The sequence below is a fragment of the Anolis sagrei genome, chromosome 4 (genome assembly GCF_037176765.1).
Source record: "Anolis sagrei isolate rAnoSag1 chromosome 4, rAnoSag1.mat, whole genome shotgun sequence".
Lineage (NCBI taxonomy): Eukaryota > Metazoa > Chordata > Lepidosauria > Squamata > Dactyloidae > Anolis > Anolis sagrei.
In genome coordinates this window covers 18,586,325-18,610,331 of record NC_090024.1, presented here as the reverse complement: position 1 = coordinate 18,610,331, position 24,007 = coordinate 18,586,325, and the positions used below count along the sequence as shown (strand labels likewise).

Sequence of the window (24,007 nt, the reverse complement as noted above, 5' to 3'; positions counted from 1 at the left end):
GGAGATACTTTAAAAAAATAACTATTGCTATAATACATTTTAGAGAACATTATTGTTTCTTGTTGTGTTTAAATAAAGGAAAAACAAACATGGAATGGTTAGACATATCTAGCGTGAAGAAATTCTCCTGATTTGCATTTCACAACGCAACAGCTGTGCATTAAAAAGTATATTCATTCACTGAAATCTAGTCAGGCCTCCAGCTCTGGTTTAGGAAAGTGATAGATCCGACACCAAGCAATGAACTCGAGAGAGAGAAACTTATAGAAACTTAGAAAAGCGAGACAGCTCTCTGTGTAATCCACACTCATCTTTGCTACTTGGATTTACTGAGTTCTACACTGACTGTAGTTTTAAAACATACTAATTTTCCTTTCAGGAGTATTTGTTCCAACATGGTTCTTCTAGTTAGATATCATTACAGTTAATTGTTCAAGAACACAGGTAACAATGCAATAGATAAGCAACCCACCATCACTTCAGGAAACACTTTTGTATTGGGAGGGAAGGAAAGAGGGTATTTTTTCAAGAGCCAAATCCATAACACTTAAAAATTGAAACCCATTATCTGTTTATAGTTAGGAGACTGCAAATTCATATGTATGTTTTTAAAAGATCATGATTTGTCAACACAAAGCAGTGCTACATGCATTCACCACCAATATCATTGACAGATTTTGATGGAACCGCCATATCTTCACTCTTAGTGTAGGCACATGTTGTTATCTAAGTTTTGGGGAAAAACCAGTACAGAAGTAGTCAGCCCTCTAGATTCACTGTGGTTAGAAGTGCAGGACCCAAGATAGGTGGAAAATATATTAAAATATTTTTTTACATGAAAGAATTCCCTTTCTAAGGATCTCTAGGTCCTCCAACACAACTCTTTCATAGAATCATAGTGTTGGAAGAGACCTCATGAGCCATCCAGTCCAACCCCCTGCCAAGAAGCAGGAATATTGCATTCAAAGCACCCCTGACAGATGGCCATCCAGCCTCTGCTTAAAAGCCTCCAAAGAAGGAGCCTCCACCACACTCTGGGGGTCTCACAGTCAGGAAGTTCTTCCTAATGTTCATATGGAACATCTGCCAGAAGATGACCATAACATCATGCTGGAGAAATTACAAATGCTCAAAAAGTGATCTCTCCAGGAACGTCTTTATTATGTAGTGCTTAAAGAACAAAGAGTATGCATCACATCTGGAATTCTGGGGTTTGTAGTCTAGTGAGACCTAGAATATATTAAGTCTTCAGAAATGAAAACTGCAAATGTGGAGACCCTGTATTACTTTCTCCACCATATTTAGGCAGTCAATTTTTGACTGCTGTGATGTTTTCATTATAGCATCCTTGTTGAAGCAAACTCCAAACTGGGAATGCCAACTCCATGTTTGAAAAACAGGTCGAGATTTTGTTTTCTCTCCCCAAGTCTGGCCAAGCAATGATCACTCCAGATTGTGGGCACCAAGCAAGCAGATAGCCATATTGCAACAGTACCTCCAGAAAGCCAACCCCCTCCACCTACCCTGCATGCTCAGAGCAGATGGGGGACTTCAAGCTGCTAACTCTGAGCCATCACTGACTTATATGTTAGTCACACTTCCTACAGGCCATATGTTCATAGTGCATGGAGTTTTGAACACAGTGTTTTTCTTTGGAGTAAGGTCTCTTTGCCTTCCATGCTGCATTCCTCATTGTGTACAATTTCCATGCCAGCGGTGGGTAAACAGCACCACCGATTGCTTTCCTATCTTTCACAATAGCTGGGAAAGGCACTGAACAAGCTGCACAAAATATGTAAGAATTGTATCAACCTGTTGACCTTCAGACTGTCAAGACAATTTCTTCTGCATTACATTAATTTTCAAAGTCTGGTCAAAATATTGATGTCACTCAGATCTAGTCTACAGTGGAATATGCCTAACAAGAATAGACATACACAATTTCATTTTTGAACATTTCCCAGCACACATAGATTAGAAAAAGTAGATATTTGTCTAACATTTCTGCACGGGGGGGGGGGGGGGGGGAGTATTTTTGCTTTCCTATTTCCTCATATTGTCACCAAAGACTTACACTAGTGATGTCTCCAAATCACTCAGCCCCAGAGTCAAATACAAAGCATGACTTGTTTCAAAAGAGGGTGCACAACCAATCTCATTTTCCATTGGCTTACTCACCCGCTCTAGCAGACAGCGTTTTCCAGCTAGGGGCTCTCATTCATTTTTTAAAAGGTGACCTTTAAAAACTGGTTTTGCTTGGTCTACATGCAAAGGGAAAATCCCCAACTACTTTGGAGTGATGCCATTAGTGCTAATCAGAGGCAAGTGACTTGACAAGGAAGGGATGAGCCAAAAGATTCAAGCATTTAGAACCTTACTCCAGAAAAATCTTATTGGTATGACCAGAACAACTCAGGTTAAAGGACTTGTGAAACCTAAAGAAAGGCAAGAAATAGGAGATCTGAGTGGTGTGCTTACAGCCAGGTCAGATTTACAGTCCAAAACATTTTGTGGGCCAAATCTTCCCTGTATCTGAACTATAACATCCTAAGCATTGCCAGGATCACTACAAAAATGAATGGACTGGAAGAAAAAGTAAAATTATTCATTTAATTTTTCTGCCATATATATTTATTTAGATTTCACCCAAGCTAAGCAAGATTCCAGGGTGCTGTGAGTTTTCTGAGCTGTATGGCCCTGTTCCAGAAGCATTCCCTCCTGACATTTTGGCCACATCTATGGCAGGCATCCTCAGAGGTTGTGGGCAAAACATCTGGAGAGAATGCTTCTGGAACATGGCCACAAATCCCAGAAAACTCACAGCAACCCAGTAATTCTGGCCATGAAAGTCCTCGATAACACATTAAGCAAGACTCTTTTTAATACAAATAATATCTTAAAAAATGAAGCAATTACAGGTCCTGCACTATTACAAGATACAAGGGGGAGGTAAACTGATATTTTAAATGTACATACAACTGCATTATGCCATAGTCAATAATGTTTTGGTGCTATGGCCCTAGCCATAATGAAAGTTTTTCTTTCAGAAAAGGATGGAGTTAGAATAACCTAGGTTCTTTTGACCTACCCAGTATTATGTGATCATATACAACAGCATGAAACTTTTATTGAAAGAGCATGACCTTCTCCATGATGATCAGCAACATTTCAAAGTCTGTTGAAATAAATCCCAGTTCACCTGAAATTAACTTGTAGCTTTTGCTTTGTTTGTGTTGACAAATTGTACATTTGTATCAAACCTTTTATACTCCATCAGTGTATTAGTTAACAAAGACATTTAGTCCGCCCTTAACAGTTGTGAGCAAATATTTGCTTTTAACAATAAAACAGATCATGGGTTCCCCCCACCCCCCAAAAGTGGGAAAGTTGTGTTGCTGTGAGTTTTCTGAGCTGTATGGCAATGTTCCAGAAGCATTCTCTCCTGACGTTTCACACACATCTATAGCAGGCATCCTCAAAGGTTGTGAGGTCTTTTAGAAACTAGACAAGTGGGGTTTATATATCTTTGGAGTGTCCAGGATGGGAGAAAGACCTCTTGTCTGCTTGAGGAAAGTGTGCATGTTGTAATTGGCCACCTTGATTAGCATTCAATGGTCTTGCAGCTTCAGGGCCTGGCTGCTTCCTGCCTATGGGAATCCTTTGTTGAGAGGTGTTAGCTGGCCCTGATTTGCAACTTCAAAGACAGGCTTTGGTCATTCAATGCTAATCAAGGTGGCCAATTGCAACATTCAAACTTGCCTCAATTAGATGAGAATTCTTTCTCTCACCCTGGACATTCCACACATATATAAATCCCGCTTGCCTAGTTTCCAACAGACCTCACAACCTCTGAGGATGCCTGCTATAGATGTGGGTGAAATGTCATGAGAGAATGCTTCTGGAACATGGCCATACAGCCCGAAAAACTCATAGCAACCCAGTGATTCCGGTCATGAAAGCTTGCAACAATGGAGTGGGAAAATTCTTTTTCTTCTTCTATAAATCATTGCCAAAGTTCCAAACACATCGGCAAAACATTTTTCACAGTTAATTTACAATGTAGTACCTTGTAGATACATATTTTCATAATGTTTGACATCTATAGTTTTTTTTACATTAGATTTATGACCTAGAAAATACCTTCAGATCACCAATGACAAAAATAAACATTGATTTGGAGGCTATGCTTTTTGTGTGAAAAATAATACAACTCTCAAAACATGTAAATATTCTCATGATGGACTTCCTTTCAAAAATACTTGTATGAAAATATCATTTTACAGCCATCTCTGTTACATAGCGAAATAAATCTTTGTTCTATACAAAATTCAGGATATGAATCATTACTCAGTAAATATTGACTCTGGAGCCCACAAACGACTGCTGGATTCAGGAAGGAGGTTCCTTCACCTTACAAGCAGTTCAAAATAGAATTTAGGCAGGTAAAGCTTCCTCCTTTCATCATAGTAATGCTGGGATGGAAAAAGGAATTTCAGTCAAAATGCACCTTTCTAAAGAATCACGTCTAGAAATTATTCTGAACACAGAACTTTAAATTTGCTGGCAAATGTGAGTATTCGAACATTAACTACATTGGGGTTACAGCAGTTCTGATACCATTTTAACTATCATGGCTGCAGCAGACAGAATCCAGGTTTTTACACTGGAGCCAATTGACACTACAGAATTATAATTCCATACCCCACTTTAACTGGGATTTGTAGTACCAGAAGTGTATATAATATTCTCCACCAGAGAGCATTAGATCTCAACTAAACAACAAGCCCAAGAATTCCCTAGGACACAGTCATAGCCAAACAGGAATACAATGCTATAATTGTGTGGTATGAATGAACTCAAATTGGTGCAGTATTAAGGATTTTCTGCTAGAGAGTCCTAATGCTGATATTCAAGGAGGACACTATAGATCTCTGGAGCAGAAAATTCTAACTATCTGTGCAGACTGCCAACCCTTTGAAAAGTAGTATTAGCCTGCTCTAAGCATGTAGTTCAGATGCATTCCTTGCTCCAAATTATTCTGTTGCACATCACATGTATTGACACAATATGCATGCTTTCTCTGTGTTTACATGAGGAGTCAGCAGTGGCAACTGATGCAGCAACCAGCAGCCTTATTTTCCTGTCCCAAATACAGTGGTCTTTCCCCACTTGTCTCACTTCAGCTATGCCTGCAGTGTTTCCTCTCTACCCACCGCTCTTGATTCCTTGGCTTCATGAGAGTACTCAACCCAAGAGGATCCTAGACTACAAATCAAAGATACCTTTTCCATTAAGGAAAGAGGCAAAGGGTAGACACCTGAAGAAGAGGAGTCCATGGCAGCTTATTTCTTCTGCCTGGTGATTATTCCCCTCCTCCATTATTTTACAGCATCACATGGAAAAAATCATTCACCCAAGAGCCCCAGGGAAGCCTGAGAACAAATACTCTTGAATACACATATGCACATTCCCACCACTGTGTTCTGCCTTCTTAAATCTGCCTCCAATTAGTTTTACCTTTGCAACTAAATACAAGATCCAACGTAAGTATGTGCCACCCAGAATTTTCACCTCTGAATCATATATCTTTTATTAGGGCATCCTGAAACATATTATTCCACTAAGAGAAGCCATCCACTGATTTCTGGATTCCTCCATTCTGCTTGGGCACTTCCTAGGAAACTACTGAAACGCTGCTCACAACAAGCCCCCATCTATTCCCAAGGGATATGCATAGGAGAAAGGCTCACCTACAGTTCTCTTCTTCACACAACACAGAGACACGGCTTGTATTTATATTACTTTAAAGAAACTATGTCGAAATATGCCACTGGCAGTAGTACTGAGTCAGTGTGCTGAGAGAACCCTAGACATGTTCAAATTTCATTTTGAAAGGCCCAATGGTGCATGCCTCCTTCATGACTATTATATCTGGAAGCACATTATGCAAAATGCATATTTGTATGGTGCTTTCAGCCCAACCCATGTTTTCCAGCACATGGTTCCTTCCATTAAAGGATCTTAAAACAGAGAAGCCCAGCAGCAATTTCTGTACTGATATCTGTCTCCTGCCTAAAAAGAATATGGCTAAAACATGGTTAAACCCAAGTTCCTGATGTAAAGCCAGATTTTCCTTGAAGTTCAACAATTAGATGATTATGAGGTTCATGGATTCTATAAGCCAGCAAAACAAAGCAGCAAGGCTTTCCTGGGATTGTATTACTTCTAAGCTAAAGGTGCAACAGGTGAAGGAGAAAAACAAAGTCACCTGCCTGCGTGCCCCAAGGGTATCTACAGTACTAATGCTGTACACATAAGGACATTATTGCAGGCTTTGTGTAGCATTCATTTCTGGAACACACTTTTCTAGGAACAGGAGAGGTGTTTTTTTCTATGTGGGGAAGGGATCATGTGACACCCCACATCTATTCTTAAGGGGAACGATCCTGCACAAGACTTAACATTTAATTCATCGCTACATACAGATTGTAGTATATATCTGGAAGTAGTAGATTAAGGACCCAACTGGAAGTAGTCACTTGCTTTGAGTAGGACCACTAACCTCAATCTGAATGCTTTGAGAAAAGTTTAAGAGTTACTATCAGACTCTGGAAGTTATTTGACTTAAGTGGCTAATGAATCTGTGCAATCCTAACTGAACTGTGACCACCTACCTAAAGAATCGATGAAAAGGAGCAAGAGGAGACATCTCACCACCAACCATTTCTCATATGCTACACATTCCATTTAAGAATCATAACAAGCATAAGAATAGCTGGAACTCATTTCTATTTCAGACAAGTCATAGTCCTGAAGGAATTTACTCTGAAGTAGACTTGTTGACTTCCCCAGGAATACCTCATACTGGTATTAGGATTTGCTTCAACTTACACCAAGAATCACAGTTGAAAACCATTTTGCAATACAGAAGCACTACATTTTCTGCATCAGGCAGTGAAGTAAACAACACTGCAGGCAACAGATGATGGTAAAAACAAAGATGAATAAGTATATTTCTAATATTCTGCTTAATTACTCTGAACACCTTGCTTCCAAATACTAATTTCCTCTGCTTACTTCTCACCCCAGGCTCATACACAAAATCAGCTATTATTCAGAGTGGGAAAGTCAACAGCCTATTCAGGTGAAGAGAAGAACATGTATACAGAGAGAGACAGGCACGCTGACATTTCTATTCACTGAAAACCAGAACAAGAAACTCAACCAACAACCAAAAAGCAATCCATCACACATGGCTCAGACCTAAGCTTCAATGAAATGAGAGTTTTTTCACCGAACGAGGGCCTTCCCAATTGTACTACCAGCAGTCATGCTCAAATAAACACAACGGAGGAAGCCTTGCATCACTCTCATTCCACAAGCGCGAGCTGTTGACAAGACTAGTCAAACAGCTTCTAATCAAATCTACTGCCAAAAGGAGAACAACTGCTCCCTCTTTCTTCCTCCAACAATATCGCTTGACAAGAAGAAAGGCTTCAGGGGGAATCCACTTGTCACAGGTGAAGGCAGAACTTCCCTAATTTAAATTAAACAACAGTTTCATACAAAAGTAACCTAAATTACATTCTCAGTCCTCTATTCAACATTTTCCTTTCAAATTAACCACAGTTGGAAGACCATCATACTCAAACTTGATGTGAGCTAGCTTCCTCTGAGATTCCTTTTGGTAGCTCTTCAAGAGACTGTTTCGCTTGTGGCTTTAGAAGGCAGAAGCCTCAACCCTTTGGTGAGTGTACAACCTTGAATAAAGATCTGTGGCCCTATTGGCTGGAACAGGATTCCTAGGAGACTAAAGAGATGCTAGTGAGAGTCTATACAGAGTCAGCCAAGCAACCTCTCTTGAAGCTACTAGCGGTCAGGGAGCTCAAGCCCTGTCCTGTGCCTAGTTTCTGCCTCTACAGTCAGTCTCCTGGGAGTCTATCCCCACTGAGCAACTTGGGCTTTGGTTACCTAAGCTTCCCCAGAAGGCATGGCTGCCCTTGTTTGCACAGATCAGTCCTAAGATGTGTGCTCATGAAGCATAGACAGTCCTTGCTATGTAGTGGAAAGTCTGGGCCTCATCACATTAGAAGAAAAAAAAATCCACTTTAAATCCAGTTGCTGCCTCCTGCAGAATTCTGGGGTTTGCAGTTTAGGGAGGAGCCTTTAACAGCTCCATTAAACTACAAACCCCCACATTCTGCAAAAGGCAGAAAGTGGATTTTAAGTGTTTTTTTTTTCCTCTAGTGTGATGAAGTGGCCAGTGTTGTGATTCATTGGAATAGCTCACACTGCTCCTCCACAAGCTAAAAGGGGCGTGTGCTTTGCAGTGTCACCTTGTTTCACATTAATCAAGAACCTCAGATTAGTTAAATCAGGATACTTTTGCATTACCAACCCGCTTCACTTTGGTGAGTCCTCAGAAATGTTGGTTCTATACAAAGTCTAAAAGATCCTCAAAATGAGTAGTCATTTCCTAGTATTCTTTGAAGATACAAAGCTATTAAGCTGGTTTAGAGTGAAATCCCATTTTGCAGTAACTTAAGATGTGCCCAAGCAGTACTTGGATTTGAAACAAATCGATGTGGCTATAACCAGTGCTGCCAGTGTGGGCTCAACTCTTTCCCTCACCTCCCTCGTCCTGCCATCTCAAATAACTTCCAATCTGCTTGCAAAACATAGTGAAGCTGGTGGATATGGTTCGACCCATCTTTACAGTAATCAAGTGAAACTGCACCAATTATTACAGTGGCACCCAAAGGGAAGTTGAAACCACTTCTTGTGAACACAGTTGAACAAGAAGTGGCAGTTCATTCCCACCAATAGCTTGCAACCTTTCCTCTGCTAAAAGATTTTAGATTCCTCATCAGAAGCCAGAGGTGGAACTCCAGCAGTTCCTATGCTTTCAGAAAAACCACAGAGAGGAAACACAACACCTTCATATCTTCCTAAGTTGTTTCACATTATTAAAAGCAGCCAGTGTAAACAGGCCAACCCAATTACAAAACGTTAACAGTGTTTTAGCCATTAAATCCTTGGAAGGGGGGGGGGGCACCAGCTGGAAGGTCCCCATAGAGGTCACAGCCAATAAACTTAAGTAAATAGATTCCAGAAATGCCAATGCAAAGTAAAAAAGGAAGGAGGGAGGACAGAACAGCAAAGGGGGAACTTCCCAGCTAGGCAATTTAATTATGTAGTCGAGAGCTGCTAGGACTCATCCAATTTGCAGCAGGAGAAGTTGGGGGAGGTGAAGAGGGTCTGGGTGGGGAGAACATATGCATAAACAGAGAGTTATGAAGAGCTCCCTGAGTTTTAACCCTCAACAATTAACGTTGCTGGTTCTGCTGAGCATAGAAGGGGTTAAGTGCTAAAGCACTGACACTTAATCAGCTTTCCCCCTTCCCTTCACATGTGATTGGAGTGGAGCTGCACCGAAGCAGCCCAAAGGGCTTATAACAGCTCAATTTCGCTGCCTTCAGTTTTAATCCCCATCACCCAGGCTAAGCAGCCCAGTTGTGCAAGAGCCGCCGCTATTCTGCCACAGTCCGGGCACCTGGCTCATTGTTATGGCCGTCGTCCTGTTCTGGTTCAGTTGCCTGCAGGTGGCTGGACAGTTCTTGGATGACAGCAGCCTTCCCTATCTGGTCGTTCCTTCTCTTCTCCATAATAAGATCCTCCAGGCTCTGAAACTCCAGGGTGTGGCTGCGTTTCTCTCCCAGCTGGATCTGCAACCGGTAGGGTTGCTTGCCTATGCGCAGCTCGCCACCGATTTTGAACTCGCGCTTGCCGTAACGGCACCAGGCAGCAAAACACTCCGAGTTCCTCCAACTGAGATCCCGGTCCTTGCAGCCCACTTGATCCAGGGCATTCCGCACCACAGTGGCCGGACTAAGAGATTTGTAATGGTACAGTTGGTTTGCAATACGTCCCCTCCGACCCTGGCTGGCATCTGTTAGAAAGCTGTTCACTATTTCCAACCTATGTAGATGGACCACCTGGAAATCCCCTACATATACCACCCAGTGGGGATATTGGGACTGGCACACGAACTCCACCAAATCGCCAGGTTTGCACTTGTTCAACAGATTTTCTGGGGTGTACGTAGCGAGATGGCTGCCTCGGCCTCCATCTGCCTCATCCTCGACAGAAAAGCTTTTCTGATAAATGCACTCATCGCGGTAATAGATGGAACATTCTACTTCATGCAGCTGAGGGTCATATGGTTGCGATGTGGGATGCTCTCCACCGATGTCTGGAACCACTGCATTCTGTTGGGGCTCCACATCATCGTCATCATTGGAGAATATGTAGGAGACGCCAATCCTGGGTCCCTCATCTTTGTCCATGCCCGTCGGGTCAGTTGTGGGAACCTCCTTGTAGTTTAAGTGGGTCAGCTTCTCCACTTGGTTCCCCATGCCTGCTGAAGGAGAAGAAATGCAAAACTTTAATACAACTGTGAATAAACAGGGTGAAATCATTTCAGAGAACTTTGCAAAACTCATCTTGGTTCTCTCTTTGCAGTTTATCCTCTTTTTCAAGGATGCACTGTCATAGGCCCCTTCTACACTACCATCCACATTATCTAATTTGAACTGAATTATACGAGTCTACACTGCCATATAATCCAGCTCAAAGCAGATAACCTGGATTTTATATGGTAATGTAGTTAAACAAGATTAGAGAATACAGGTCATTTATTTTAGTAAATCAACTGTTAGCTACATTCAAGCCTCTTTTACATATTTGCTGGATGCATTAAAGTCACTGTTGACTGGAGACCCTACCAAGGGCTTGCTTAGGAAGGTTTGTTCATAGAGTCATTGAGTTGGAAGAGACCTCATGGCTATCCAGTCCAACCCCCTGCCAAGAAGCAGAAAAATTGCATTCAAAGCACCCACGACAGATAGCTATCCCGTCTCTGTTTAAAAGACTCCACCACTCTCTGGAGCAGAGAGTTCCACCGCTGAACAGCTCTCACAGTCAAGAAGTTCTTCCTAATGTTCAGGTGGAGTAATAATAATAATAATAATAATAAACCTTTATTTATACCCTGCTACCATCTCCCGCAGGACTCGGTGCGGCTTACAAGAGGCCGAGCCCAAAATACATCAGAACAAAAACACAACCACAACAATACAATACAACAATAAATAAGTCATAGCAAAGCAAAAACAATAACAAAATATCATGACGCAATTTAAAAACCTGGCAAGGCCAAATGTAAAGGTTAATTATTTTTAAATGCTGGGCATGACAAGGTGAAAAAGAATGGATGGGGGGGGGGGGGGTAAGTGGGTGTGCAGACTATTCTAAGTCTCTCGTAAAGTGCATTTGGGACATATTGCTTTGGATTCCTTAATCTGGAAAGTTACACTGGAACATCCATGTTTTCAAGCTCCTTCTGAAGACTGCCAATGTGGGGGCATGCCTGATGTCCTTGGGGAGGGAGTTCCAAAGTCGTGGGGCCACCACCGAGAAGGCCCTGTCCCTCATTCCCACCAATCATGCTTGCGATGCAGGTGGGATCATGAGCAGGGCCTCTCCAGATGAACGAAGAGATCGTGTGGGTTCGTATACGGAAATGCGGTCACGCAGGTAGGTGGGTCCCAAACTGTTTAGGGCTTTGTAGGTAAGCACCTACACCTTGAATTGGGCCCAGAAAAATGAACGGCAGCCAATGGAGTTCCTTAAACAGGAGGGTTGACCTCTCCCTGTAAGGAGTCTCCTTTCCTGTAATTTGAAACCATTGTTCTGCATCCTAGGGCCCTTTCACACAGTCCTATATCCCAGAATATCAAGGCAGAAAATCCCACATTATCTGAGTGTGGATTCAGATAACCCAGTTCAAATCAGATATTGTGGGAGTCTCCAGGGCAGCAGAAAACAAGCTTGCTTCCTCCTCCCTGTGACTTCCCCTCACATATTTATACATGGCCATCATGTCTCCTCTCAGCCTTCTCTTCTGCAGGCTAGACCTGCTCAGCTCTTTAACCTGCTCGTCATTGTCTTTGCATTGTCTTCCTCTGTGGATGAGAGTGTGTGTGTTTATCTATTTATTTATGTATTTACAGCATTTATATTCCGCCCTTCTCACCCCAAAGGGGACTCAGGGCGGAGCACAATATAAATATGACAAACATTCAATATTGGAATAAAACAAACTATAAATATACACAGGCATTAAAATCAAGTATATCTACAATAAAACCAAATTGTTCAAAAACGTTTCAAACCAGCCATACTGGATCATTACCTTATTGCACTGGCCCAAAAGGTTTGGTTCCACAGCCAGGTTTTTACCATCTTTCTGAAGAAGGGGGGGGGGTCTAATCCCGACAGGCTGAGGGGCAATCACCGAGAAGGCCCTGTCTCTCACCCCCACCAATTTCACCTGTGACAGTGGCAGGACCAAGAGCAGGGCCTCCCCGGAAGATCTTAGTCTCTGTGGTGGTTCATAGAGGGAGTTGCATTTGGACAGGTAAACTGCGCCAGGACCATTTAGAGCAGTGGTTCTCAACCTGGGGTCCCCAGATGTTTTTGGCCTTCAACTCCCAGAAATCCTAACAGCTGGTAAACTGGCTGGGATTTCTGGGAGTTGTACGCCAAAAACATCTGGGGACCCCAGGTTGAGAACCACTGATCTAGACACTATAAATGAGGACAGGACTGGCATAGAAAGGGTTAAATTGCCTCTTCCTCCAAACTGGGCCCTCACTGCTGCTTTCAACTAAAACATGCACACATAAAATACAGTTATGTTTCCTTTACCAGGATGAGGAAATCAACTCCCTAGGATTCCGAGTTATCACAGTCTAGGTTTGTTATCTCTGTCGTTAGAGTTCACACACAGTTCAGCACAGAAAGACCGGCTGAAAGCCCATAATACTTTCATGGGAGTAATTCACATTGAATTCAAAAGAAGTTAAGTCTAAGTAAGCATGCATATCATTGCATTCACAGTCATCTATAATCCACCCTATTCGTCAACTTTACTTAGCCGTTGTCTTCTTCACACAATTCAAAGTGCCTCTCAGGTAACCTCTATTTGAATTTTTTAAAACGTTCTCCCAAGATGCATCATCCCCATCATCCCCATCATCCCCATTTTGCAGAGTGGAACTGACAAGAGATGGTGGATAAAAGCCACCAGAATGAATTTCCTGGCAAAGGTTAACTGCTGAGCCAAGGCATTCTTGGTTCATAATTGTGCATCTCTATCTTAAGTGTGCCATCAGAAAACATTTCAATAGGGGATTGTCTCAATAAAACAAAACCAAAAAACAAACAAAAAAACCCTTATCTTCTATTAACTCAATACAGTCTTAGGGCCAACTTGTTGTCCTCGTGGACAACAAGTTAAACATGAGCCAACTATGTGATGTGGTGGCAAAAAAAGCCAATGGGATTTTGGCCTGCATCAATAGGAGCATAGTGTCTAGATCATTGGTTCTCAACCTGGGGTCCCCAGATGTTTTTGGCCTCCAACTCCCAGAAATCCCAACCAGTTTACCAGCTGTTAGGATTTCTGGGAGTTGTAGGCCAAAAACATCTGGGGACCCCAGGTTGAGAACCACTGGTCTAGATCTAGGGAAGTCATGCTACCCCTCTATTCTGCTTTGGTTAGACCACATCTGGAATATTGTGTCCAATTCTGGGCACCACAATTCAAGAGAGAGATTGACAAGCTGGAATGTGTCCAGAGGAAGGCGACTAAAATGATCAAGGGTCTGGAGAACAAGCCCCATGAGGAGCGGCTTAAGGAGCTGGGCATGTTTAGCCTGAAGAAGAGAAGGCTGAGAGGAGATATGATAGCCATGTATAAATATGTGAGAGGAAGCCACTGGGAGGAGGGAGCAAGCTTGTTTTCTGCTTTCCTGGAGACTAGGACGCGAAACAATGGCTTCAAACTACAAGAGAGGAGATTCCATCTGAACATGAGGAAGAACTTCCTGACTGTGAGAGCCATTCAGCAGTGGAACTCTCTGCCCCGGAGTGTGGTGGAGGCTCCTTCTTTGGAATATTTTAAACAGAGGCTGGATGGCCATCTGTCAGGGGTGATTTGAATGCAATATTCCTGCTTCTTGGCAGGGGGTTGGACTGGATGGCCCATGTGGTCTCTTCCAACTCTTTGATTCTATGATTCTAGGGCCCTTCCAGACAGGGCCTATATCCCAGGATCTGATGCTAGGTTTTCTGTTTCTCCCAGATTATCTGGCAGTGGGGATTTATATAATCCAGGTTAAAGCGGTAAACCTGGAATCAGATTCGGGGGTATAGGGCCTGTCTGGAAGGGCCCTTAGCTGACAACTACTTGCTAACACAATATGAAGCTCTAAAAGTCTGCCTTATAAGAACACAGACCATTTGGATAGAAGCCAATATATTGTAAGCTGACCTGAAGCAGTTATGGTAGGGCTTTTCCAGCTCTCCTTTGAGGGATGTTACAACTAGAAACATCAAAGGTTGAAACAGGGATGTTACCAATGCAAAGCATGCAGTACATCTGTGGTGTGTGGGTGGCAAGCTAGATGCAGCTCCCCCACACTTTGCCCAGTTCCCTCCCCATACCCTTGATCTGGAAATGTTTCTGCAGAAAAGGATAAAAGAGCAAACATTCCCAATACTGGCCAAGCAAGTCTGAGTTTCAGGTGGAGGGAGGAAAGGCTAGAGGGAAAACTGGAGAAACAAGAGACGGCAGAAGAAATATGTCTGAGTTATGTCCATCCAGTAACCTAAACCAAAAAAGGAAGAATTTGACACCCCCCCCTCCCCAAATATTCTTGGACTCCAGGTCCAAGCATGTATTCAACAACATCTGATAGGCCACGTGTTTTGCAGCCTGATCTGTTATTAGGGTAGTCAAAAAGTTCTGCCTCTCCTTCTCTCTGTGACAATTCACTTTAGAGTTGGAAATGACTTAAAGGGAGACAACAATGCAGTTGCAAGCCAAAGTAGACATTATAAAGAAGTACAGCTTGAAAATCAGGATGAGAGAAGGGTACTTAACCCTTTCACATTCCTATTGAGATTTTGCCAAAAAAGAAAACTCATATTCTAAACCCAGTATGAGTGTCCTGCCCCACAAATCTATATACCGTTCCCCTATGGAAATCACAAGGAAAGCCAGGCCACCAAGAAACTAAAGGGCACTCTAAACTTGCATTGACATGATCCTTCTTCTGAAACTGATGTTTCCTTTTTGGGATGAGGACAGGAGGGGAAGAATAGTGTAGTGTTTCGCAATCTTCCTAATGCTGCAACTCCTTAATTCAGTTCCTCATGTTGTGGTGGCCCCCAACCATAAAATTATTTTCATTGCTACTTCATAACTGTAATTTTGCTACTGTTATGAATTGTAATGTATATATCTGATATGCAGGAAGTGTTTTCATTCCCTGGACCAAATTTGGCACAAATTGGTCTAGGGAATGAATTTATTTATTTATTTGCTTTATTTTTATACCGCATTTTTCAGCCTAATTCGGCGACTCAATGAAATGTGCACAAGTTTGATTACTGGTGGGGGTTTTTTTTGGGGGGGGGTGGGCATTGATTTTGTCATTTGGGAGTTGTAGTTGCTAAGATTTATCATTAACTTACAATCAAAGAGCATTCTGAACTCCTCCATCGATGGAATTGAACCAAACTTGCCACCCAGAACTCCCATGACCAACAGAAAATACTGGAAGGGTTTGGTGGGCATTGACTTTGGGTTTTGGAGTTGTAGATCACCTGCATCCAGAGAGTACTGTGGACTCAAACAATGATAGATCTGGACCAAACTTGGCACAAATACTCAATATGCCCAAATGTGAACACTGGTGGTTTGGGGAAAACAGACCATGACATTTGGGAGTTGTAGTTGTTGGGATGTATAGTTCACCCACAATCAAAGAACATTCTGAACCTCACAAACAATAGAATTGGACCAAACTTCCCACATAGAACTCCCATGACCAAAAAAATATTGTGTTTTCTGATGGTCTTTGGCAACCCCTCTGACACCCCCTCATGAAACCCCCCAGGGATGCTGACCCCCAAGTTGAGAAATGCTGGAATCATGGGAGAGGATTTTTCTTAAGACATCTCTGGAAGAGGAACAAGTTCCCCTCTTTCACTTGATGCAATCCCTATCGCAACCAGTTCCCACCAGCAAGCCAATAATAGCTGCTTAAAAAAAAAACACCTTCATAATGGAAAGCAAAAAGGTCAATTCTAGTTATTCCCCCAATTTAATTAACTGTGTGTAAATGGGGATTCCATGCCAAGGAGTAAAGGAGTTGCTGCAGACAGAAGCAGGGGGTGATATGATCCAAACCAGACGATAAGGAGAGAGGAATGTTCAACAGGCAGCTGAGCAAAACACTCAACAGGATGAAAGAAGAAATTGCTGCACAGAAAAGACCACATGGGGAAGATGCTGAGGAAAAGAAAAAGGGTGAGATGCTGGAGGCCTTTGCCACCTGTTGGAGACGAGGCAGTTCAGCGATGCAACAGGAAGCTGAAGCAGGAAGAACTAGGTGACAAGTCAGAGTTTGGAAGGTACTACTTTGCCACCTGCCAGGTGCTGAAATTGAGCAAAAAACAGCACAGAAACTTGCTGACAAGAAAGAATATTGCTTCACTGACCTAAAACTAGCCGCCTCTATGTATCAGCGAACACACTGCTTGATAGAGTGAGTTGAGGGATGTGTCAGCTCCCACCCAAAACATAAAACAAACAGACAGAACTTAGAGAAAGAGGAAGACAGCAAGAATAAAGGAAAGGGAAAGACTGGAATAAAGAGTAATGTGTGGAAAGGGGAAGGTTCTCTCTCTCTTGGATTCTGACCAGACAGCAATACCACACATAACATGTTTCACAATATAACAGGAAAACCCTATGTGCCTATGAAAAGGCAGCAGGTGTAAAATTCAGGAAAAGGGAACTGGACTGTGTAACAAAGGTTCTCTGTGTATGTCTGTCTTCAGGTCCTCACTACCTCCGAGGATGCTTGCCACAGATGCAGGCAAAACGTCAGGAGAGAATGCCTCTAGAACAGTGGTTCTCAACCTAGGGTCCCCAGATGTTTTTGGCCTACAACTCCCAGAAATCCCAGTCAGTTTACCAGCTGTTAGGATTTCTGGGAGTTGAAGGCCAAAAACATCTGGGGATCCCAGGTTGAGAACCACTGCTCTAGAACATTTCATATAGCCCAAAAAAACCTACAACAACCCACTGTCTTCAGGTTGTCTGTCAACTTATGGAGATGTATTGTCAAAGACTTTCATGGCTGGAATCACTGGGTTGCTGTGAGTTTTCTGGGGTCTATGGCCATCTTCCAGAAGCATTCTCTCCTGACATTTCACCCACATCTATGGCAGGCATCCTTAGAGGTTGTGAGGTCTGTTGGAAACTAGGCAAGCGGGGTTTAAACTTCATATATCTGTGTAATGTCCTGGATGGGAGAAAAAACTCTTGTCTGTTGGAGGCAGGTGTGAATGGTGCATTTGGCCAGCTTGATTAGCATTGAATAGACTTTCAGCATCAAGGTTGGCTGTCCCCAGATCTGGATTCAAAGTTCGGATTCCCCCAGGCAGTAAGCAGCCAATCCTTGAAGCTGAAAGGCTATTCAACACTAATGAAGGTGGACAACTGCAAAATTCACACCTCCCTCAATCCGACAAGAGTTCTTTCTCCCACCCTGGACATTCCACAGATATATAAACCCCCACTTGCCTAGTTTCCAACAGACCTCACAACCTCTGAGGATGCCTGCCATAGATGTCAGAAGAGAATGCTTCTGGAACATGGCCATACATCCCAGAAAACTCACAACAACCCAGTGATTCTGGCCACAAAAGTCTTCGACAACACGGAATCTCTGGTTTTGGTTTTTAAGGTTCAAAACACTTCATTCCTTGTGTTTTTAATGCAAGTGAGGTTTATATAAGTGAGGTGGTATAGGAACCTCACTTGCCTAGTTTCCAACAGACCTCACAACCTCTGAGGATGCCTGCCATAGATGTGAGTGAAACGTCAGGAGAAAATGCTTCTGAAACAGCTATACAGCCCGGAAACCTCACAGCAACCCAACTTATGGAAACACTGTTTGATACATTATTCAAAAGGTAAGTTTACTCTGCAACTGGTTCCCAAAAGAGAATGTCATAGTTTTAAGCCAGAGTGGGCAACTTGGAAACATTTTTCTTCCCGAAATCCTCCAAAGTGACACAGTCCCCTAAAATGCAAAACCAAACGTAAATACAGAAATAGGGAGAACTCCATTCCTGGTTTTGAAGGAAAAAAAAGGTTTTCTGAATGTTCAACAGGTTGTAGGAAGTATACTACAGTCTATCTCAGTGGTGAATTTCCACTTGGGAAGACTGCTCGGTGAAAAGTGGACAACATTTTTTCTGGCCAGAAAAGGCCCACCAAAAACTGCCCTGGAGCCCACATTAACTCCCACCCCTACTCTAAACAGAGCCAGTTATTTATAGCTTCAGGCTTTGTGCTCAACAACTGCACTATGCTCTTCAAGTGCTTAGATATCCAGTGGCGCATAGACTGGATATCTATGGAGACTCCCAAGTCTCCTGATGAAGAAAGACAACACAGTCAACACCAGGTAAACATGATATAAAGCACGAATACAAATCTCCATAGGGCCAAGTCCCCTTGAACATCAAGCATCTTCCTTTGGCAAAGCATGCTCTGAATTCTGGAGGAAACATGCTAACCAGGATGGCTCCATCATCCCAAGTGAGAAGACTGACTAAATTGGGAGCTATTCCATCTATTATTGTTTATTCTATCATAGGAAATTTGCAGCAAAACTTGCTTTGCTGATAAGGTCCTGTCACTGCTTCTTTTTCCCAGTGACTGAACAATCTCTCAAGCAGACATGGGCAAACTTCAGTCCTCCAGGTATTTTGGACTTCAACTCCCACAATTCCTTACAGCTTCAGGCCCCTTCCTTTTCCCCGTCAGCCAACTAAGCTTTTTTGTTGCTACTTCATAACTGTAACTTTCCTACTGTTGTGAATCGTAATGTAAATATCTGATATTTAGGATGTATTCTCATTCACTGGACCAAATTTGGTACAGATATCCGATACTCCCAAATTTGAATACTGATGGGGTTGGAGGGGATAGATTTTGTCATTTGGGAGTTGTAGTTGCTGGGATTTATAGTCAACCTATAATCAAAGAGCATTCTGAACTCCACCAACAATGGAACTGAACCAAGTATGGCATACAGAACTTCCATGACCAACAGAAAATATTGGAAGAGTTTGGTGGGATTTGATCTTGAATTTTGGAGTTGTAGTTCACCGACATCTAGAGAGCAGTGTGGACTCAAACAATGATGGATCAGGACCAAACTTGGCACAAATACCCAGCATGCCCAAATGTGAACACTGGTGGAGTTTGGGGAAAATAGACTTTGTCATTTGGGAGTTGTAGTTGCTGGGATTTATAGTTCATCTCCAATCAAAGAGCATTCAGAACTCCACCAATTATGGAATTGAACCAAACTTGGCACACAGAACTTCCATGGCCAACAGAAAATACTGGAAGTGTTTGATGGGATTTGATCTTGAATTTTGGAGTTGTATTTCACTGACATCCAGAGAGCACTGTGGACTCAAACAATGATAGATCTGGACAAAACATGGAACCAATACCCAGTATGCCCAAATGTGAATACTGGTGGAGTTTGGGGAAAATAGACTTTGACATTTGGGAATTGTAATTGCTGGGATTTATAGTTCACCTCCAATCAAAGAGCCTTCTGAACCCCACCAACGATAGAATTGGGCCAAACTTTCCACACAGAACCCCCATGACCAACAGAAAATACTGTGTTTTCTGATGCTCTTTAGTGACCCCTTTGACACCCCTTTGCAATCCCCCCAGGGGTCCTCACCCCCAGGATGAGAAACACTGAAGTAAAGGAAGTAAACATTCCTTTCTGAATGATTCTGATCACATGGAATTTTCCACAGTTGGGGCTAGACACCCATAAAAGCCCCACAAGAGTCCTACTAGATGATATCATGTGTTTGTTCCGGTCCCTTTTCCCCTAGGCAGGGTGTCAAGAGACTATGAGGAACTATCACAACAACAAACACTGGAATTAACATTCTGCTCCTCAGAAGCGTCATTGTCTCACCGACCCTTCCAACAACCCTCCAGGGCCGTCCCTTGTGACTCCTCTCCTATAATTGTTGCTCAAACAAGAGGAAGAAGTTGGAGGTGTGGCTTCAGGATCCTACAAACACTCGTTCAGGGTAGAGTGCAGATTATACAAACCTATGCAGAGATAAAGTGCAAATAAATTCAGCATGGAGACGCTGAGAATCACAGGGAAAGTGTTTCAAGCAGCACCTTGGAAAGCCTTGTTATGCTCTCCATAAAACGGAGGAAAAGGCACAAACGGAGGAAGGGAGCAGTGAGGGGAATGGCTGGAGCTTCTGTTTGCAAACGACTCTGGAAATCACAGAAAAGAGACAGATAAGAAACCTGTAAGATCTTAACTCCATGGCTTTGGTAGTTTTGCCTACACTGACACCTACATTGAGAGCGTAGAAGGAAGGGAGAAACATTACTTTAAAGACACAGCTCTCGAATTTCTTCCAGAGAGGCTCATCTGTTGCATTAAAAGCACAAGGAATGAAGTGTTTTGAACCTTAAAAAGCCAAACCGGAGATTCTTTGTTGTCAAAGGGTTTCATGGCCAGAATCATTGGATTGCTGTGAGTTTTCTGGGCTGTATGGCCATGTTCCATAAGCATTCTCTCCTGACATTTTTCCTGCATCTATGACAGACATCCTCAGAGATTGTGAGGTCTGTTGGAAACTAGGCAGTTGGGGTTTATATATCTGTGGAATGTCCAGAGTGGGAGAAAGAACTCTTGTTGGTTTGAGGGAGATGTGAATGTTGCAATTGGTCACATTTGTTACCATTGAATGGCCTAGCAGTTTCAAGGTCTGGCTGCTTACTGACTGGGGGAGTATGGACTTTAAATCCAGACCTGGGGGCAGCCAGACCTTGAAGCCGAAAGGCTATTCAATGCTAATCAAAGTGGCCAGTTGTAACATTCACACCTGCCTCAAACAGACAAGAGTTCTTTTTCCCACGCTGGACATTCCACATATATATACACTGTGGTGGCACAGTGGGTTAAACCACTGAGCTGGTGAACTTGCTGACCAAAAGATCGGTGGTTTGGATCCAGGAAATGGGGTGAGCTCCAATTGTTAGCCCTAGCTTCTGCCAACCTAGCAGTTCAAAAACATGCAAAAAGGAGTAGATCAATAGATACCATCACTCATCTTTATATAGAGATTATCCCCTCAAAATGTTGGCCTTCTATATCCAGAGATTTCACCATCCATGGCTTGGAAACATTCACACACACAAAAAGTCCAGAAGCAAACCTTGATTTTGCCGTTTTAGAAAAGGGGTGCTGTTTTGCGATGCTATTCTGTATCGTGGGACTTCAACACCCATGGATTTTGGGGTCTTGGATCCAAACCCCAAGGGATACAAAGAACCATAGAATCATAGAATCAAAGAATTGGAAGAGACCTCATGGGCCATCCAGTCCAACCCCCCTGCCAAGAAGCAGGAATATTGCATTCAAATCACCCCTGCCAGATGGCCATCTAGCCTCTGTTTAAAAGCTTCCAAAGAAGGAGCCTCCACCACACTCCAGGGCAGAGAGTTCCGCTGCTGAACGGCTCTCACAGTCAGGAAGTTCTTCCTCATGTTCAGATGGAATCTCTTTTCTTGTAGTTTGAAGGCTTGTAGACCCTTCAGAACAGATAGTTCTGGGTTTGAAAACTGTCCCCCAAAATAATCAACACGGTCTTCCTAGAAGACCTCACAACCTCTGAGGATGCCTTCCATAGATGCAGGCGAAACGCCAGGAGAGAATGCTTCTGGAACATGGCCATACAGCCCAGAAAACTCACAGCAAACCTGACTTCCTAGAAGAACCGCTTGCCCAACAGCAGTGGCAAAATAGCAAGGGAAAACTTTGGAGTCAGGTTTGCCACTGGAGTGAGAACCCAGTGAGGACGAGGACTGGAAGACAATGGCTTGGAGATGGCAACTGAAGGCCCGGAACTGAGGAAATCCCTATTAGCCTTCGAACCAGCATCTCCGAGGGATTGATTGGCGGAGTTTCTCTTCGGGGAAACTTTGTATTGACAGCTGCCTTGGGAGGGAGGGGGATGATTCCCTTCCTGCCTCTTCCAAGGTCCTTGAGGATTGAGAAAAGAGCCCAGAAGAGAGGAAGGGGGCGAGGGAAGAGCCCTTGCCAGCCAGGAAGCGCCTGCCCTCCCTCCCTCCTTGCCTTGCCTGGGAGCCCGACTCACCTGGCCGGCCGCCTCCGCCTCGGAACACACCACCAGCCTGAGCCCAGGTGCTGCTCCTGCCCTGCTGCCGACGCCGCTGTCACCTGATCCGCCCCGCCATCCCTTCCTCCTCTTTCTCCTCCTCCTCCTCCTCCTCCTCCCTTTGCGCTCGCAGCGTCCCGGGCAACGGAGGCGTCGTGGGCGCTGGAAACTTCCCAAGCGGCGTCTCGCGTGGCGGCTCTTCCACCTGAGGAGGCGCTCCAGGTGGGCCGGCAGGTGCCCGCCACCCTTTCCCCGGCCCTTCACGCCTCCCTTCGCTCCTCAGCCCGGGTGTATCCGAGGGAGAGAGAAAGAAAAGAAGCCCAGGCGCCACTCCAAAGCGCAGCTCCACCAGCCAGGCGTTGCAAGCCAGGCGGCGCTCAGGCAAGCAGGCAGGCACACTCTTCCTCCTTCCCACTTCCTCCTCCTCCTCCTCGCACTCCTTTGGCCCGCGGGAGGCACGTGCACGCGCTCTCTCTCTCTCCCCCCTTCCTTACACCTCCTTCTCTCTCCGGGACGCGCGTGTTTTCAAGGCGCACTTGCTCCGGCTTTGCCACGCGCTGCTTTTTTTCCCACCTCCTTCCCCTCCTCTTCCTCTTCCTCCTCCTCCTCTTGTTCTGCTTGTAATTGAGGGTGCACCACTGGAGGGAGCCTGGGCTTCAGGGGGAGGGAAAGGAGGCGTGCAAACCTTCGCCCCCCGCCCCTGCTTGCGAGTTTGCCTTTCCTTTCCTCCCTGTGCCACGCGGAAGAGAGGTGCCTTCCACGCTGACGGACGGGGAGGGAAGGAAGGAAGAAAGGAAGGAGGCAACTTTCTCCTACCGGGATGGGCTTCAGGCAGGCCCGTAGCCAGGATTTTGATTCGGGGGGGGGGGGGTGAGTCTGAGTAAAAGAGGGTCCACCCTAGCAAACCTTTGTATGTTACCCCAATCCCAATGTTGTTGTTGTTCATTCGTTCAGTCGTCTCCGACTCTTCGTGACCTCATGGACCAGTCCACGCCAGAGCTCCCTGTCGGCCGTCACCACCCCCAGCTCCTTCAAGGTCAGTCCAGTCACTTCAAGGATGCCATCCATCCATCTTGCCCTTGGTCGGCCCCTCTTCCTTTTACCTTCCACTTTCCCCAGCATAATTGTCTTCTCTAGGCTTTCCTGTCTCCTCATGATGTGGCCAAAGTACTTCAACTTCGTCTCTAGTCTCCTTCCCTCCAATGAGCAGCCGGGCTTTATTTCCTGGAGGATGGACTGGTTGGATCTTCTCGCAGTCCAAGGCACTCTCAGGACTTTCCTCCAACACCACAGCTCAAAAGCATCGATCTTCCTTCGCTCAGCCTTCCCTAAGGTCCAGCTCTCACATCCGTAGGTGACTACAGGGAATACCATGGCTTTGACTAGGCGGATCTTCGTTGCCAGTGTGATGTCTCTACTCTTCACTATTTTATCAAGATTGGACATTGCTCTCCTCCCAAGAAGGAAGCGTCTTCTGATTTCCTGGCCACAGTCTGCATCTGCAGTAATCTTTGCACCTAGAAATACAAAGTCACCCCAATACCCCCATGCATATGGGATATATTGAGCATGGCGATCAGATCATGATAGGAATAAACATAACAGTTTAAATAATGTACAA

At 44.1% G+C, this 24,007-nt stretch overlaps 1 protein-coding gene across 2 annotated transcripts; it reads right to left on the bottom strand.

The window, feature by feature from the left end:
- Positions 1-3,547: 3,547 nt before the first annotated feature.
- On the bottom strand, positions 3,548-22,969 carry LRATD2 (LRAT domain containing 2). Of its 2 annotated transcripts, none has more exons than XM_060775867.2 (2): positions 22,366-22,969; positions 3,548-10,420 (listed from the first exon to the last, which is right to left on the bottom strand). In XM_060775867.2, the coding sequence occupies exon 2, from the start codon at positions 10,413-10,415 to the stop codon at positions 9,531-9,533; it is 885 nt and encodes a 294-aa protein (XP_060631850.1). In that variant the 5' UTR covers positions 10,416-10,420; positions 22,366-22,969; the 3' UTR covers positions 3,548-9,530. The 2 variants fall into 2 exon arrangements, with proteins under 2 accessions (XP_060631850.1, XP_060631851.1); XM_060775868.2 differs by having other exon boundaries at positions 3,548-10,417.
- Between the last annotated feature and the right edge of the window lie 1,038 nt (positions 22,970-24,007).